The 19,085-nt window shown below is 40.2% G+C and overlaps 1 protein-coding gene across 1 annotated transcript in view; it reads right to left on the reverse strand.

Moving 5' to 3' along the window:
- Positions 1 to 761: 761 nt before the first annotated feature.
- The window catches only part of LOC127683765 (rho GTPase-activating protein 20-like), a 56,667-nt gene continuing 38,343 nt past the window's right edge, over positions 762 to 19,085 (reverse strand). Inside the window, exons 13-14 of the mRNA XM_052180989.1 lie at positions 3,622 to 3,745; positions 762 to 861 (exon numbers count right to left, since the gene is read on the reverse strand). Of these exons, the coding sequence (XP_052036949.1) occupies positions 762 to 861; positions 3,622 to 3,745 (224 nt within the window). The remainder of the gene's footprint in view (positions 862 to 3,621; positions 3,746 to 19,085) is intronic.

Here is a 19,085-nt window from a genome sequence, read left to right on the forward strand (position 1 = left end):
GGTATTTTTAGAAGCCTTTCAAGCTCCTGAGCTCAGCAAGACATACTCTGAACCTTTGCCTATCCATCCCCAGTCCCAGCCCAAGCCAGGCCAGGTCAGCTCCTGCCCAGTTCAGCACAGACACACTTTCTCACGCTTCTGGTGAGTTAGTGGAGGCAGCTGTGTGAGAGGAGAGGGTCAATCCAGAGAGGGCAGGTGGGATAAACCTGGAGCCCTTTAGAGAGTAAGATAGGACCTGGCGCCGAGAAAGCCCGCCCCCTGTATAATTCCCAGCTGTGCAGTGGATAAGTCATACCCACAGGTCCATTTAGAAGAGAAACAGGGTAAACAGAAATTCAATCAGCTGTCAAAACTGCTGTACTCTGCTGGATTCCGGGGAAATTCTTGTAAGGCCTAGATGAGGTCGTGTTAGAGAATTTTGTGTTCCTTGGAAAGAGATACTTAAAGAGATGAGGTCATAAAAATCTGTCCTGGAATAAGGCTGTGCTTAAAAGGTGTCTTCCCATTGGAGGAGGCAGATATGTGGTCTAGGACAGGCTGGGAGGCTTTGGGACATGAGGTTCTGAAGACTCTAGCCAGAGTCTATTACTTCTCTTATTTTAATAGGTTGGGGGAAGGATACTGGAATAGACACGGCTTTGGCTCTGGTCCTCTCTAGGTGGCCTTCGGGACATCATTAAGTCATCTTGGGCCTGATTGGTTCCCTATAAAATGGCAGGGTTGGAGAGGAGATGTTTGCACTACATGTTCTCTGAAATTGGTCAGTTTCGGTTGGAGGGGTTTGTGGCAGTTCCCCAGAGTTCTTCAAAGGTGCAAGGATCCAAAACACGGCTTATGGCTTCCAGGGGATCCTGTGTTGCCCTATGAGGATGTTTCAAAGCATTAAGTTAGGTCATAAATGATTATATTGTACAGTGGGAAAAATCTTATGAATCTGAAAGAGAAAGTCTGATCTTTGAAGATGTTCTGTGCCCAGCGCAGTCTCTTCCTAAGCTCTGTGTCCTCTTCAGCCCTTGGAGGCTCTGGTTGGAAGAGTCTGAAAGCCATGGGGTTTGCTTAATTTCCAAGGCCTTTTAAATGTCACTGTTGTATAATTATTCGATCTGTAATAGTATCATTCCCATTGTTTTTGATATGTGTGTGAACAGGCGGGGCTTATAAATAAACTGACCTATTGGAAAGGTTTAATACTGTCTTGTCTCTTCTTGGAGTCTTGGGACTGGGAAAGCCAGTGATTTGAACTTGAAAGGGGAGTGGACTGTCTACCTGGGAGGGTGGGGGAGGGGGCGAGAGATTATACACTGTATCTTGTCTAGAAGTATGTAATAGTATTAAGAATTTAGGCTGGATTTGAGTTGTAGGAATACAGTACTCCTTCTAGCTGTTTGATTTACCAAAGAAGGCCATCTTGTAAACTACAAGGATACTTACAGACCTTCACCAGAATTGCAGCTTCTTAAACCATGAAAAGAAAGGAAAGGAAAACAAAGGAAAGGAAAAGAAAAGAAGAGAAGAGAAAAGAAAAGAAAGGAAAGGAAAGGAAAGGAAAGGAAAGGAAAGGAAAGGAAAGGAAAGGAAAGGAAAGGAAAAAATTAAAAATCTAGCATTCTTTCCTGATAGCTGGAGAGATGTCAGTTAAGAGAGCCTACAGAAGAGCCTCCCATTGCTCTTACACGGGACTCTCCGAGTTCCCGGCACCCCCATGATGATTCGCCACCATCATATGATAAACATGAACAGCATATGATAAACATGTACACACGCAGCTAAAACGCTTACACATAAAATAAATTTTATAAAGTCTAAAATTTAAAAAAAGATACACGGTTAATGGTGTCAGTAAGGCTTAGTACTACATAGTGAGACCCTGTCTCAAAAATAGATAAGCTGAGTATTAGCGTGCAGACCTTTAATCCCAGCGTTTTACAGGCTGAAGCTGGCAAGGATCTGGGAGTCTGAGGCTAACCTGGTCTACATAGAAAGCTAATGAGACCCTATCTTAAAGAAAAAAGTAATAAGAAAGAAAGAAGGGAGGAAGGGAAGGAAGGAAGGAGGAAAGGAGGGAAGGACAAAGGAAGGAAGGAGGGAATGTGGGAGGGAGGAAGGCAGGCAGGCAGGCAGAAGGAAGCACCACCGTTCCCAGCTTCCTTGCCCTTTAAAGCTCTAGACTCAGAAACACAGAGACACGAGGCTCCCACTCACCTCTCTCCAGCACAGCTCCTCCTGGAACCGCTATTTGAGAACTTCAGCTTCCAGCTCAGTCGTATTAGCAGTTTACTTCATAAATATGTGCTGCTCTCAACCTTGGTTGGTGGGCAGTGGCTAAATCAGAGACTCATGACTGGTCCAAGTGCTGAGAGGTGACTGCGAGGCACTCGGCCCTAAGTGGGTTGTATCGACCCCTACCCTGTTTCCTAGGCTCCGAGAAAACTTCAGAAGAGAGGCTGTGAAGAATGTAAGAGCGAGGCCGTGAAGTGCTGTCCTTCAGACACCACACGGCTGTTATATTTATGGATTCACAGACAGGAGGTTTAGCCCATCAAATTCCAGCACACTGGGTTAAAGAGCTGTTGGCAGTAGATAGTTACTAAGAGAGAGTCATTTTTGGGAGGTAGTATGGTCGCTGAGAGATTATCAGTGTTCCAGTGAATGTCCCAAAACCAAGAACACACGGATACTCTATGAGTTATTAAAAAGAGAAGACATGGGAGGCAGTTCAGGAAAACTGGTGGCAGGGAGCCAGGAGTGAATATAATCAATAAAAATACATAACTTTAGCCAGGTGGTGGTGCACACCTTTAATCCCAGCACTCTGGGAGGCAGAGGCAAGCGGATTTCTGAGTTCGAGGCCAGCCTGGTCTACAGAGTGAGTTCCAGGACAGCCAGGACTACACAGAGAAACCCTGTCTTGAAAAAACCAAATCCAAAAAAACAAAACAAAAACAAAAAGTGACTTTTTCAAAGAAATGTTAAAATTATATTAATTAAAATACATCCACCTCTAATTTCTATGATGTTCACAGCAACAGGCTCGGCCATACAGTTCCCCCTGGCTCCCTGTGGGCTTCCTAGTCATCCGCGGTTCTCCCAGGATTTGGATAGTAGCTTAGTCTCTTTCTGTCTTCCCTGTTTCTGTCACCATTCAGGTGATATCACCAGCCACAGAGATGGCCCTTCCACCATCTGGACCTCTGGGCCCTCTTGTAATCCCTAGGAATCCCACGAGGATCACCCACATCAGCAGCACCAGCTTTAGACTCGTGACTTAAAGCACATCCCGCTCCCTTGGATCAAAACTCCCCCTCATTCTCCTCCCAGCACCGCGACACTCTCTTTAGTCTCCCTACAGTCCTTAGGAACCTCGAACCTCCTGAGTCCACGTTATGTTTCATAGTCGTCAGGACCTGTGTCCTCACCCCCTCCCTCCTTTGCCAATTCATGAGCCTTCTGGTGTCATCATCCATAGCTCCTCCCCCACATTTCTCTCTCCTCCCTTGGCTGATCTACCACAGCCCCCTCCCCAAGCCTCCACTTCACACCTGCACCCGCACAGCTAGATGGAACCAAAGAGGAAGAGGAGCAGGCACAGCTAGATGGAACCAAAGAGGAAGAGGAGCAGACCGTGCTTGCAGGGAACACATTGTAAACCGATGCCGCAAAGCTCCAGCAGGTGCAAGGCAGTACCCAGAAAACTCCCTGCGTCCCCTGAGGCTTGCCTTCCGGTCCTCCAGCTCCACGGCACTCTCTGGAGAAGGAAGGAGGAAAAGCACACACAGAAGCCTTCACCTTCCTCCACCTCATCTTAGCCCCCTCCTGTGTCCACCTCAACTCCCACCCTTCTCTCCTCAGCTACTTCCTTCCCACATCACTGCTCCATGGCTCCACTCTGTGGGTCTCCTTCCACCCCGCGTCATTCACTAAGCTCAGCAGAACACCATCAACCTTACCTTGCTCGAGTCTCCTAATCACCAGGCCTTGGCAGTCTCTCCTCTGCATCAACTTAAAATGCCCTTCTGTGGGGCTAGAGACGTAGTTCAGTAGGTAGAATGTTTGCCTGGAGTACACTAAGGCCTGGGTTCAAAGGAGACTCCCACAGACAAATATTAGGCAGGGCTTGAAGAGTTCTGCAGGGCGGGACAGTGGGAGGGGTCAAGGACACCAGGAGGACTCAGCTCACAGAACTGACTGGGACTCAAGTGGGCTCACAGAGATCAGGGAGCCTGTATGGGTCTCTATTTAGTTTGATGTTGGCAACCGGTTTGCTGTATATTGCTTTAATGATGTTTAGGTATGGGACTTGAATTCCTTTTCTCTCCAAGACTTTTAGCATGAAAGGATGCTGAATTTTGTCAAATGATTTTTCTACATCTAATGAGATGATCATATGGTTTTTTTTCTTTGAGTTTGTTTATGTAGTGGATTGCACTGATGAGTTTCCTTATATTGAACCATCCCTGCATCCCTGGGATGAAGCCTACTTGATCATGGTGGATAATCGTTTTGATGTGTTCTTGGATTCGGTTGGCAAGAATTTTATTAAGTATTTTTCCATCCATATTCATAAGGGAAATTGGCCTGAAGTTCTCTTTCTTTGTTGAATCTTTGTGTGGTTTTGGTATCAGCATAATTGTGGCTTCATAGAACAAGTTGGGTAGAGTTCCTTCTGTTTCTATTTTGTGGAATAGTTTGAAGAGTATTAGTGTTAGGTCTTCTATGAAGGTCTGATAGAATTCTGCACTGAAGCCATCTGGTCCTGTGCTTTTTTTGGTTGGGAGACTTTCTATGACCCTTTTTATTTCTTCAGGTGTTATGGGATTGTTTATATGACCTATATGATCCTGATTTAGTTTTGGTGTCTGATATCTGTCTAGGAAACTGTCCATTTTTCCAGATTCTCCAGTTGTGTTGAGTTTAGGCTTTTGTAGTAGGATCTAATGATTTTTTGAATTTCCTCAGTTTCTGTTATTATATCTCCCTTTTCATTTCTAAGTTTGTTAATCTGTATACTGTCTCTGTGCCTTTTGTTAGTCTGGCTAAGGGTTTATCTATCTTGTTGATTTTCTCAAAGAACCAGCTCCTGGTTTTGTTGATTCTATGTATGGTTCTCTTTGTTTCTACTTGATTGATTTCAGCCCTGAGTTATATGATTTTCTGCCCTCTACTCCTCCTGCATGAAATAGCTTCTTTTTGTTCCAGGGCTTTCAAGTGTGTTGCTAAGCTGTTAGTGTATGCTCTCTCCATTTTCTTTTTGGAGGCACTCAGGCCTATGAGTTTTCCTCTTAGCACTGCTTTCATTGTGTCCCATAGATTTGGGTATGTTGTGCTTTCATTTTCATTAAATTCTAAAAAGTCTTTAATTTCTTTCTTTATTTCTTCCTTGACCAAGGTATCATTGAGTAGAATATTGTTCAGTTTTCACATGTATGTGAGTTTTCTGTTGTTTTTGTTGCTATTGAAGACCAATTTTACTCCATAATGATCTGATAGGAGGCATGGGATTATTTGATCTTCTTATATTTGTTGAGGTCTCTCTTGTGATAGATTTTGGAGAAGGTACCATGAGGTTCTTCTCCTCATGGAATATTAAGGTATATTCTTTTGCTTTAGGATAATATGTTCTATATATATATCTGTTAAACTAAATTGGTACAAAGCTTCAATTAGTTTCACTGTGTCCCTGTTCAGTTTCTGTTTTCCTGATCGGTCCATTGAGGAAAGTGCAGTGTTGAAGTCACCCACAATTATTGTGTTAGGTGCAATGTGTGCTTTGAGCTTTAGTAAAGTTTCTTTTATGAATGAGGGTGCCCTTGTATTTGGAGCATAGATGTTCAGGATTGAGAATTCCTCTTGGTGTATTTTTCCTTTGACCAGCCAGAAGTGTCCCTCACAGTCTCTTTTGATGACTTTGGGTTGAAAGTCAATTTTATCTGATAGTAGAATGGCTACTTCAGCTTGTTTCCTGAGACCATTTGCTTGTAAAATTGTCTTCCAGCCTTTTACTCTAAGGTAGTGTTTGTCTTTGACCCTGAGGTGTGTTTCCTGTATGCAGCAAAATGTAGGGTTTACATATCCTGTTTACATATCCAGTCGGTTAGTCTATGTCTTTATTGGGGCATTGAGCCCATTGATGTTAAGAGATATTAAGGAATAGTGATTATTACTTCCTGTCATTTTTGATGTTATTTTTTAAATTTGATTGGTTATCTTCTTTTGGGTTTGATGAAAGAAGGTTACTATCTTGCTTTTTCCAGCGTGAAGTTTCCCTCCTTATATTGGTGTTTTCCTCCTATTATCCTTTGTAAGGCTGAGTTTGTGGATAGATATTGGGTAAACTTGGTTTTGTCAGGGAATATCTTAGTTTCTCCATCTATGGTGATTGAGAGTTTTGCTGGGTATAGTAGTTTCGGCTGGTATTTGTGTTCTCTTAGAGTCTCCATGAGATCTGCCCAGGATCTTTTAGCTTTTATAGTCTCAGGTCTGAAGTCTGGTGTGATTCTAATAGTTCTTCCTTTATATGTTACTTGGCCTTTTTCTCTTACTGCCTTTAATATTCTTTCTTTGTTTAGTACATTTGGGGTTTTGATTATTATGTGACAGGAGGTATTTCTGTTCTGGTCCAGTCTGTTTGGAGTTCTGTAGGCTTCTTGTATATTCATAGGCATCTCTCTCTTTAAGTGGGGAAAGTTTTCTTTCATAATTTTGTTGAAGATATTTGCTGGCCCTTTAAGTTGTAATCTTTACTCTCATCTATACCTATAATCCTTAGGTTTGGTCTTCTCATTGTGTCTTGGATTTTCTGGATGTTTTGGGTTACAAGCTTTTTGCATTTTGCATTTTCTTTAACTGTTGAGTCCATGGTTTCTATGGTATCTTCAGCATTTGAGATTCTTTCTTCTATGATAATTTTTAATCATATATGTCTTTCACTTCTTGACTAGGGTTATGCCGGAAGATATTTTTATAATTTTTAAGGTTATTGTGAATGGTGGTATTTCCCTGATTTGCTCATCAGTAAGTTTGTAGTTTTTACACAGAAGGAATATTAATTTATGTGTTAATTCTATATGCTTCTATTTGTTGAGTTTATAAGGTATATGAGATTTCTTTTGGCATTTTTAGGCTCATTTATATTTACTAACCTTCAATAAAAGATAACTTGACTTCCTCATTTCCAATTTGTAACCCCTTGGTCTCCTTCAATTGTAATATTAAGCTTGAAAGTTGGCAAGTGCTGTTTAAAACAAGAGTCTCTTGAGTATGATCAAAGATGAGCACAGCCATCATTTGTTACCATAAAAGAGTAGAAGGAACGAGATGATGGACAGTGGATACTGGAAGGAAATGCTGGGTGGTGCAATGATAATCACCATTGTAGAAACACTGCAAACCTGTTTCTATTGTAGAAACTGTTAAACAATTTTTTACTTAACTCAGTATGGAATGCCATTTAATAGGTAAACCTGTTTTTATTATTAAGAATTTCAGCTCTTCACACTTAAGACTATAGTTGATTAAAGCTAATTAAAACATGGAAAGTAGAAAATCAAAGTAGCTGAAAAGGAATTATATATTTTATTTACATTACCTTTGTTTTATATTATTTTAGGAAAATACATTTGTCTGAGTGAAAATGTGTGACTTGGTCAAGTCAAGGGACCTGCATGGGATAATCCGAGAGATAAATAACAAGGCATAAATGGTTGAACTTGAGAAGGTTGTACAGAATAACTTTTTTTCTGAAAAACCAAATGAAAGACCCTAAACTAAGTTCAATTGTGAGGTAAAGAAAATAAATTTTAGTCTAAAAAAAGTCTTCTTGGATACTACTGACATGTAAGTACCACTTACTGCACCTATTCTGATACCTAGCTGTACTGGTTATTGTCATACTTCATAGCTATTCCAAATGAGTACAACTGTCAATTGCTTCCCTAACATTTCGACTTAACTACTGTTTTATGTGCCAGAAACTAATCTTCAAGGTAGAGGCTTCTAAGTCATATCCCAGTAGAACTGGTTGAATTCGGAGACATCCCTGGAAGATTTCCTTGGCAGCAAGCACTCAATCCGTCATCACTGAGAGAAAGCCATGGGCTATCTCAAATATTGGTGTTTTAGGGAAAGTCTTGTGAAATACTTTGAACAGGATCGACATCTTCGCTAGGGATAGAAATTTAGCAGGTTTATGGAGCTAGTGAGGCCATGTCATTGAAAATTTATCACACTAATTTATTAGATCAGCTCCATTCCTTTCTGTAGATGTCTAGATAGTATTTTAAATTATGTATTTATTTTTATATTCCATATATTATCCCCCTGATCCCGTCCACTCTCAGACTTTTCAACATGCCCACACCTCCTCCCAACGCTTCTGAATCTTCTTAGTCTATGTCTTTATTGGGGCATTGAGCCCATTGATGTTAAGAGCTATTAAGGAATAGTGTTTATTACTTCCTGTCATTTTTGATGTTATTTTTTAAATTTGATTGGTTATCTTCTTTTGGGTTTGATGAAAGAAGGTTACTATCTTGCTTTTTCCAGGGTGAAGTTTCCCTCCTTGTACTGGTGTTTTCCTTCTATTATCCTTTGTAAGGCTGGGTTTGTGGATAGATATTGGGTAAACTTGGTTTTGTCAGGGAATATCTTTGTTTCTCCATCTATGGTGATTGAGAGTTTTGCTGGGTATAGTAGTTTTGGCTGGCATTTGTGTTCTCTTAGAGTCTGCATGAGATCTTCCCAGGATCTTTTAGCTTTTATAGTCTCAGGTCTGAAGTCTGGTGTGATTCTAATAGTTCTTCCTTTATATGTTACTTGGCCTTTTTCTCTTACTGCCTTTAATATTCTTTCTTTGTTTAGTACATTTGGGGTTTTGATTATTATGTGACGGGAGGTATTTCTGTTCTGGTCCAGTCTGTTTGGAGTTCTGTAGGCTTCTTGTATATTCATAGGCATCTCTCTCTTTAAGTGGGGAAAGTTTTCTTTCATAATTTTGTTGAAGATATTTGCTGGCCCTTTCAGTTGTAATCTTTACTCTCATCTATACCTATAATCCTTAGGTTTGGTCTTCTCATTGTGTCTTGAATTTCCTGGATGTTTTGGGTTACAAGCTTTTTGCATTTTGTATTTTCTTTAACTGTTGAGTCCATGGTTTCTATGGTATCTTCAGCATTTGAGATTCTTTCTTCTATGATAATTTTTAATCATATATGTCTTTCACTTCTTGACTAGGGTTATGCCGGAAGATATTTTTATAATTTTTAAGGTTATTGTGAATGGTGGTATTTCCCTCATCAGTAAGTTTGTAATTTTTACACAGAAGGAATATTAATTTATGTGTTAATTCTATATGCTTCTATTTGTTGAGTTTATAAGCTATATGAGATTTATTTTGGCATTTTTAGGCTCATTTATATTTACTAATCTTCAATAAAAGATAACTTGACTTCCTCATTTCCAATTTGTAACCCCTTGGTCTCCTTCAATTGTAATATTAAGCTTGAAAGTTGGCAAGTGCTGTTTAAAACAAGAGTCTCTTGAGTATGATCAAAGATGAGCACAGTCATCATTTGTTACCATAAAAGAGTAGAAGGAACGAGATGATGGACAGTGGATACTGGAAGGAAATGCTGGGTGGTGCAATGATAATCAATATTGTAGAAACACGGAAAGCCTTTTTCTATTGTAGAAACTGTTAAACAATTTTTTTACTTAACTCAGTATGGAATGCCATTTAATAGGTAAACCCATTTTTATTATTAAGAATTTCAGCTCTTCACATTAAAGACTATAGTTGATTAAGGCTAATTAAAACATGGAAAGTAGAAAATCAAAGTAGCTGAAAAGAAATTATATATTTTATTTACATTACCTTTGTTTTATATTATTTTAGGAAAATACATTTGTCTGAGTGAAAATGTGTGACTTGGTCAAGTCAAGGGACCTGCATGGGATAATCCGAGAGATAAATAACAAGGCATAAATGGTTGAACTTGAGAAGGTTGTACAGAATAACTTTTTTTCTGAAAAACCAAATGAAAGACCCTAAACTAAGTTCAATTGTGAGGTAAAGAAAATAAATTTTAGTCTAAAAAAAGTCTTCTTGGATACTACTGACATGTAAGTACCACTTACTGCACCTATTCTGATACCTAGCTGTACTGGTTATTGTCATACTTCATAGCTATTCCAAATGAGTACAACTGTCAATTGCTTCCCTAACATTTCGACTTGCCTACTGTTTTATGTGCCAGAAACTAATCTTCAAGGTAGAGGCTTCTAAGTCATATCCCGGTAGAATTGGTTGAATTTGGAGACATCCCTGGAAGATTTCCTTGGCAGCAAGCACTCAATCTGTCATCACTGAGAGAAAGCCATGGGCTATCTCAAATATTGGTGTTTTAGGGAAAGTCTTGTGAAATACTTTAACTGAACAGGATCGACATCTTCGCTAGGGATAGAAATTTAGTCAGATTTATGGAGCTAGTGAGGCCATGTCCTTGAAAATTTATCACACTAATTTACTAGATCAGCTCCATTCCTTTCTGTAGATGTCTAGATAGTATTTTAAATTATGTATTTATTTTTATATTCCATATATTATCCCTCTGACCCCGTCCACTCTCAGACTTTTCAACATAGCCACACCTCCTCTCCACGCTTCTGACTCCAAGTGGATGTCCTCGTCCCTGACCACACCTGACCTCTAAACTCCCTAGGGCATCAAGTCTCTTGAGGTTTAGGTGCATCACCTCTGAATGAGCACAGACCTGGCAGTCCTCTATTGTAGTTGTGTTGGGGGCTCCATATCAGCTGGTGTGTGCTGCTTGTTTGGTGGTCCAGTGTTTGAGAGATCTGAAAGGTCCAGATTAATTGAGAATTCTGGTCCTCCTGCAGGGTCTCTCTCCTTAGGTGCTTTCAGCCTTCCCTAATTCAACAACAGGGGTCAGCTCCTTCTGTCCATTATTTGGGTGCAAATATCTATATCTGACTCTTTCAGGTGCTTGTTGGATATTTCAGAGGTTAGTCATGATAGGTTACTTATTGTGAACTCTCCATAGCCTCAGTAATAGTGCCCAACCTTAGGGCCTCCCCTTGAGGTAGATCCCACGTAGGACCTATCCCTGGACCTTCTGTTCCTCAGCCTCCTCTCCATGTCGATCCCTGCGATTCTTTCAGACAGGAACAGTTATGGGTCAGAGTTGTGACTGTGGGGATGCCTGACCCCTTCTCCCGCATTTGATGCCCTGTCTTTCTTCCTGCTGGAGGTGGGCTCTATATTTCCCTGTCCCTCCTGTTGGGCATTTTATTTATGGATGGTTCCTTTGAGAACTGAGAGTCTCTGACTTCCCAAGTCTCTGATACATTCTGAAGGATCCTCCTAACCTCCTGTCTTCCAAGGTTGCCTGTTTCCATTCTTTCTGCTGGCCCTCAGGGCTTCAGTCCTTTCTCCTCTCCCAATAGCAAATCAGGTTTGCTTCTTCCCTGACTCCCCCTATCCCTCTCCTCTTTCCCTCCAAGGTGTGCACCATCCTCCCTACTTATGATTGATATCTTCTCCCTCCCAAGTGGGACTGAGGTGTCCTCACTTGTGCACTTCAGGTTGTTGACATTTTTGAGTTCTGTGGACTGTATCGGGTATTACGAACTTTTTGGTTGCTAATATCCACTTATAAGTGAGTACATTCCATGTATATCCTTTTTAGACTGAATTGCCTCACTCAGAAATTTTCTAACTCTGCCCATTTGCCTGCAAATTCAGGATATGCTCATGTTAACAGATGAGTAGTATCCCATTGTATAAATGAACCACCTATTCTGTTTCCATTCTTCTATTCTGGGACATCTTGGTTGTTTCCAGCTTCTGGTTATCATAATCAAGGCTGCTGTGAGCTAAGAGGAATACATGCCCCATATGCAGTAGTGGGGCATCTTTTGGATATATTCCCAAGAGTGATATTGCAGGGTCTTCATGTACATCTATTTCCATTTTTCTGAGGAATCTCCAGAACAACTTCCACAATGGTTGTTCCACTTTGCCATCCCACCAACAATACAGGAGTGCTCCTCTTTCTGCATATCCTTGCCAACATTTGTTGTCAGCTGAGGTTTTGAGCTTATTCATTCTGATTGGTGTAAGGTGGAATCTCAGGGATATTTGGATATGCCTTTCTCTGATCACTGAGGACTTTGAATATTCATTTATTCTAAAAATTGTATTACCCTCTAATATTATTATGTGTGATGATTAATGCTGATCACTAATGGAATTTTATTTAGAACTATTTCTGACAAAGGATTTTGGGCATGACTCACTCTGAGGTTGTAATTCATGTCACTATTTTCTGTCTATACTTAACTACCCGATTTGGGCAAACCAATGATATAAATGGGATCTGCTGCACGTTTCATAGTTCTTGGCATGTTTAAAAAGGAAAAAGCCCATTGAACATGAACATTCTTCATCCTCTGTTTCTCAACTTGGTGAATGACTTCACTAGCGACAAATTCATGACATCAGAACTTCTGTATGATATCTTGAGCCCTCAAATAATGAGCTATTTTTTCCTAATGTAAATCATTTTCTAGAGTTCCTTTTCTCAGAAATAGGAAAATATTACATTCTAAAAAGTGTTGCTACAATGCACAGGAGCGAGTCTGATTTTATTGTACTACTTAGTAGTTGAATCTTAGCTTTGGGGAGTGTTTTATGGTGATAATCTGGAAGAATTTGGTCAGATAAATTCGCAACTTTATTGAGCAGTACTTAGAATACCACTGTACTGGCTGGTTTTGTGTGTCAACTTGACACAGGTTGGAGCTATCACAAAGAAAGGAGCTTCAGATGGGGAAATGCCTCCATGAGATCCAGCTGTGGGGCATTTTCTCAATTAGTGATCAAGAGGGAGGGCCCCTTGTGAGTGGTACCATCCCTGGGCTGGTAATCTTGGGTTCTATAAGAGAGCAGGCTGAGCAAGCCAGGGGAAGCAAGCCAGTATAAACATCCCTCCATGGCCTCTCTGCATTAGCTCCTGCTTCCTGACCTGCTTGAGTTCCAGTCCTGACTTCCTTTAGTGATGAACTGCAACATGGAAGTGTAAGCTCAATAAACCCTTTCCTCCCCAACTTGATTCATGGTCATGATATTTGTGTAGGAATAGAAACCCTAAGACAAATTGGTACCAGCGTAGTGGGGTATTCCTGTGACAACCTGACCATGCATTGGGGAGGACTGTGGAAAGACTTTGGAGCTTTGAGCTAGAACAGCCATTAGAATATTAAGAGCTCAGTGGAAAGTTTTGTAGGAGCTTGGAAGACAATGTTAAGAACAGTGCAAAAGATGGAGGCCTGGCTTGTGAAATTTCAGAGGGAAGATTAAAGTCTCTTATAGTGGCCATGTTTTGATTGTGAAGATTCTGTGGTTTTGGTTAGCTGGGGCTGAAGAATCAGCTGTGAGTAACAAGATACCAGAACCACTAAAGCAACCCTTTGTGTTACTGGGACTATTGATGCTGGTTAGCTGGAGCTAAGAAATTAGCGGTGATTAAGAAGAGACCAGCATCACTGAGACGAAATCTTCTTGGAAGTGTTTTCTGAGAGCACAGAGAGTGTGTTCCAGAGATAGCCACAGTTGTATTTTGTGCTGTGACTGGACTTGGCACTGGGTAAGAGTCACCCAGATGGTACTGGTTTTGAAGGCATGAAGGGGTCATGAAGAGTAGCTGAGGCTCTTGGCACAGTGAGAGGCCATGGAAGGCCATTGGTGAAGGTGCAGCCTCAGTTGCAATTGATGGCCCAGGATTTGAAGGGGTCATGTATAGGAGCAGAGGCTTGTCACCATGAAGAGAGCCTATGAGAGGCTATTGGTGAAGCCTAATTACAGTAGAAATCAACAGTGTTTTGGAGATGTCAGCATCATGCAATGACCACCAAGAACAGCAGCAGCTGTGGAGTACAGGCAGCTGGAGCCTAGAAGACAAGCTGTGTGCTACAAAGGGCAGAGCTGGAGAAGTGACCCACACCCTTGGAGGAGCCCGGAAGATCGTGAGTAGGATCCCAGACATTGAACCATTGGGGTTTGAGTTTTGCTTTTGGTTGTGACTGTGTCCTGATGTTTCCCTCTTGAAGGAAGAAAGTATTTTAGTGGAGCCCACAGTTAAGAGACTTTGAATTTTTAAAAGACTTTGAATTTTAAAGATACTGGACATTTCAAAGTGATTGAACTTTTAATATGTAAAGACTGTGGGACTTTTAAAGTAATTTAGATCTTGGGGATGAATAAGAAAGTAATGGTTGAGACTTAATAGTGATGTTTGTGTGTCAAGTTGACAAGGGGTCAATTGTTCTGGCTGGTTTTGTGTGTCAACTTGACACAGGCTGGAGTTATCACAAAGAAAGGAGCTTCGGTTGGGGAAATGCCTCCATGAGATCCAGCTGTGGGACATTTTCTCAATTAGTGATCAAGTGGGGAGGGCCCCTGGTGGGTGGTACCACATTTGGGCTGGTGCTCTTTGGTTCTAAAAGAGAGCAGGCTGAGCAAGCCAGGGGAAGCAAGCCAGTAAGAAACATCCCTCCGTGGCCTCTGCATTAGCTCCTGTTTCCTGACCTGCTTGAGTTCCAGTCCTGACTTCCTTTAGTGATGAACTGCAACATGGAAGTGTAAGTTCAATAAACCCTTTCCTCCCCAACTTGCTTCTTGGCCATGATGTTTATGCAGGAATAGAAACCCTGACTAAGACAACCACTTTTGGTAGGTTTGGAGAAAAAATTAATAAAGTGATTATAGTGGGTCTGTCACATGTATACAGGTGCCTAAGTAACAGACCTGGAGGAAAATACTGAAAATGCCATTTTCCAAAAACTATGGAGAAGCATAAATCAGGCACATTGGAGTGTAAGCAATAACATAATTTAATGCTATTTATTATAATAGGTAAGAATATGTAATACATAACAAAAAGACAGTGAGTGAAACTATTTGTAACAATATGGTCAAATATAAATCTGAAGTTTTTTTTGTAATTATCTCTTCTGCTATGGTTAAGAGGGAAGTAGAAGAGAACCTTGAAATAGAATGACTGGCACCTTCTTCAGTCATGAGGAAGTTTCCCTTGTGGAAAGTTAGTTGTTGAAGTTGTTTCATTGTCCCCTGCTAAAGGAAACATAAAAAGGTCATCATTAGACAGACATTCTCAGTTATAGATTCACCCCACTTCAGATAAGAGTAGTTTTTAACTATATTTTATGAACTCTACACAAATAATTACTTGAATTCACACTGTATTTGATTTGGAATGGTATTGCATGTTAAGATTCTTCACAAACGTGTTATAGTGGATCCATTGCAACATAATATTTACATCAAATGCTAAGCATTTTGAAAGTTTATCTCTCAAACATCATTATTTTTGTACAAGAATATCACATCTTGTGGGCACATAGTTTAAGCCTATAGTATGTTTAATGGAATTTAAATCAAATAATTGATTTAAAGAGAACTTAATAATAATTTCATATGAAAGATATCATACATGACTTATGAACCATGGGAGGAAAGGAAAGAAATATAGCAGGTAATATTCTGGAATTCTTACAGGGTCTTAAAAATTCCCTTGTCATACATACAATTATATGATTGTGTACGTATGTGTGTCTGTATGAATACCTATGTACATATTCATATAATCCTATACAATTAAGTGTTGTTTTAAAAAATGTTTGGAATGTTTTAATATCATGATATGCACCAGTGCTGCTCCGATATTTAAAAATTTATGAAATCAGGGAATGATGTCATTCTTCCATCCATTCGATAATGAATGAAAACTCTCTTGACCTGTAGGAACTTCAGGCTGGGGGGGGGGGAGCAGAGGAAATCTTTAATTCTGAAGTATTAGCAGTTGGGGTGTCCCACTGTGACTATCGATTGTTTTTTTTTTTTATAAGGTGACTTACCAGCAGTATTTACTGACATCTTTTTGTCATCTGAACTCTTTTGATTATGGTCACAAATGATATGGTGCTCCTCTCCAAATATATTTACATAGTTGTCAATCATGATTTGTATAATAGATATCTGTAAAATACAAGGCAAAAACAACTTCCTATGTCATTTCACATAGTTTACCAAATTGAAATCAATAAAAAATTGAAATCCAAATTGGTTAGGAAAATACCATTAGTCCAAGGAGACATGAACCTGTGAAATCAACTCTCTGTCTGAAATGGACACACAAAGTTCTTTTCAATGAAAATATGCAAGTATCATACATATTGCAAAGAATGGGGTAATTACTAAAGCAATGTGATATTTCTTTTTTTTTCCCACTCACCCTTCTCCCACCTCCCTGCCTTCAATTCCCCTACATGGGGTAGCATTTGATCTTTAAAAGGACCAGTGACCTCTCCCACTGATGCCTGACAAGTCATTCCTCTGCAAGATATGCAGCTAGAGCCATGTGTACTCCTTGGCTGATGGCTTAGTTTCTGGGAGCTCTGATGGCTCTGACTGGTTGATATTGTTGTTCTTCCTATGAGGTTGAAAACCCCTTTAGCTCCTCAGTCCTTTCTCTAACTTCTACACTGGGGACCCCAGGCTCAGTCCAAAGGTTGGCTGTGAGAATCTGCCTCTGTATTTGTAAGGCTCTGGCATGGCCTCTCAGGAGACAGCCATATGAGGCTCCTTTCAGCAAGCATTTCTTGGCAGCCATAATAGTGCTGGGGTTTGATGACTGTATATGGGATGGATCCCCAGATGGGACAGTCTCTGGATGGCCTTTCCTTCAGTTTCTGCTCTACACTTTAACTCCATATTTGCTCCTGTGAGTATTATCTTCCCCTTCTCAGAAGAAGCACCCACATTTTGGTCTTCCTTCTTGAACTTCATGTGGTCTGTAAATTATATCTTGGGTATTGGGAGCTTTGGGACTAATATCTACCTATCAGAGAGTGCATACCACGTGTGCTCTTTTAGGATTGGGTTACCTCACTCAGGATGATACTTTCTAGTTAAATCCATGTGCTTACGAATTTCACAAATTCACCATTTTTAATAGCTGTGTAAATGTACCACAGTTTCTGTATCCATTCCGCTGTTGAAGGACACCTGGTCCTTTCCAGTTTCTGCCTATTTTAAATGAGGCTGCTATGAACATACTGGTACATGTGTCCTTATTACATGTTGGAGCATCTTTTGGATGTATGCCCAAGTATAGCTGGGACCTCAGGTAGTACTATGTGAAATTGTCTGAATAACTACCATACTGATTTCCAGGGTGCTATGTTCAATTCCATTTTTCCATCTTTCTTTCATTCATTCTATTTTTTTCTAAGAAAGGGTTGCACATAAAAATATTTTGACCTGAAAATTATGTACCTGTTTGAGTAATAGGCACCTGTGATGTCAGTGTGGAAGATCTTTACACCACCAGTTTAGGATTAAGAGATAGTTGCCAGAAGTAAGATTGCCAGAGCAGTACCTCAGAAGCTTAGACGTTGATGTGGGCCTGATGATGCCCTTAGAGACCCTGTCCACCACTCACTACCAAATTTCAGAGAGACTTGGATTCCTTCTCCTGCAGTCAGAGCCTCTTTCAACTAAAACATCTGAAGATGAGAAGTGTGGTCTTACTAGACTTTCAGAACTGATACACTGCCAGAATATGAGAATGAAGCAAATGAATGCCTTCAAAGGTGTCTTGAATTGGTGATTCTTTGCAGGGTGTAAGAAGAGGTGCCATTTGCAGTGTACTCTCTGTGCTTCATTTTTGCTGCCTAAGATGACAGACACTAGGTGTCTGCTTCCTGTTGGTTGACCTACCTTCCTGCAGCTATGCTACTCTGTCATTACTTTGAAGGACTGTAACCTGTTTGGATATCTAAGTCCCAAATAAATATTTACTTCTATAAGTTGTTTTAGTCTCACTGCTTGATTAAAGCAACAGAAAAATTACTAAGAGAAGAAGGTGGTGAGAAGAGGAACCTTAAGTTGAAAAACAATGCCTCCACCAGATTGGGAAGACTACGTGATGTTGTTTTGATTAACAGTGAAATTTGAAGGGCTGAGATCTCCAGGATGGTGCCATCCTTGAGCTGTTATTGAGACAAAGAGAGATATGACATGCAGGACAGAAGGCAGCACTCCCACACAGCTTCTGCTTCAGTTCCTGCCTCTAGGTTCCTGCCCTGCTTCAGTGTGGTCCCTGATATTTCTAAGTAGTTACCTGGTAACTAGAAGTATACCATGCATTCTAACGTGTCCTCCACAAGTTGTTTTTCATCAGTGTTTTATCATAGCAATAGCAGCAAATTATGACACCCTCTAAATTGAACAAGGTATTCCCTGGCCTTTCCTACACCATTGTGAGTAACACCACCATGACTTCCTTCCTTTGGACTGTATTTCTTGATAAAAAGAACACTTGCTTTCTATCTTGTTTCCCATTTCAAAATGTATGTTCTTTGTTCATTCTCTGTGAATTTGTCTTCATGGATTTCAGTAACACTCATTTCCCAGTTTTTCCATATCTACCATTTTTCTTCTGGAAACTTCTACTCAAAATTGGAAAAAAAATTAAGTAATGTTTTTAATTAAAATTAAAGTGAGGTAGCAAGGGATTATGGGGATTGGACTTAGAGGAGGGTACTGTAATCAGGATATAAAGTAAATAATGAAAGTAATGAAAAATATCAGTGCACACACTTTATAGTAAAATTAAGAGCTACAGAAAGCAAATGACTAAGGTACATATGACTGTACCTGAAAAAATGCAAACATGCACTATTCTTTTATATCAAAGTAGGAGTTAGTGCTAAAATATCAGAAAGTATATTATATAACATACACTCCAACACCAGAAGAATGCAATCATAGGGTATCATCAGTGACCTTTATCAGGTATGCTCAGTTCCTGGATCACAATGAAGACTTTGTTCCCAAAGTGAAATATCAGATCCTCTTACCTTCATTGAGAGGTCACTTCCAAATAATGAGTTCCTGCCAGTCTGATCCCACAGTACATGAGGGGCTATGCGAACAGATAACATGTAGCTGTCTAGGTTATTCCTGGTAGACATTTTAATTTTTAATA

The sequence above is a fragment of the Apodemus sylvaticus genome, chromosome 4 (assembly GCF_947179515.1).
Source record: "Apodemus sylvaticus chromosome 4, mApoSyl1.1, whole genome shotgun sequence".
NCBI classification, from domain to species: domain Eukaryota; kingdom Metazoa; phylum Chordata; class Mammalia; order Rodentia; family Muridae; genus Apodemus; species Apodemus sylvaticus.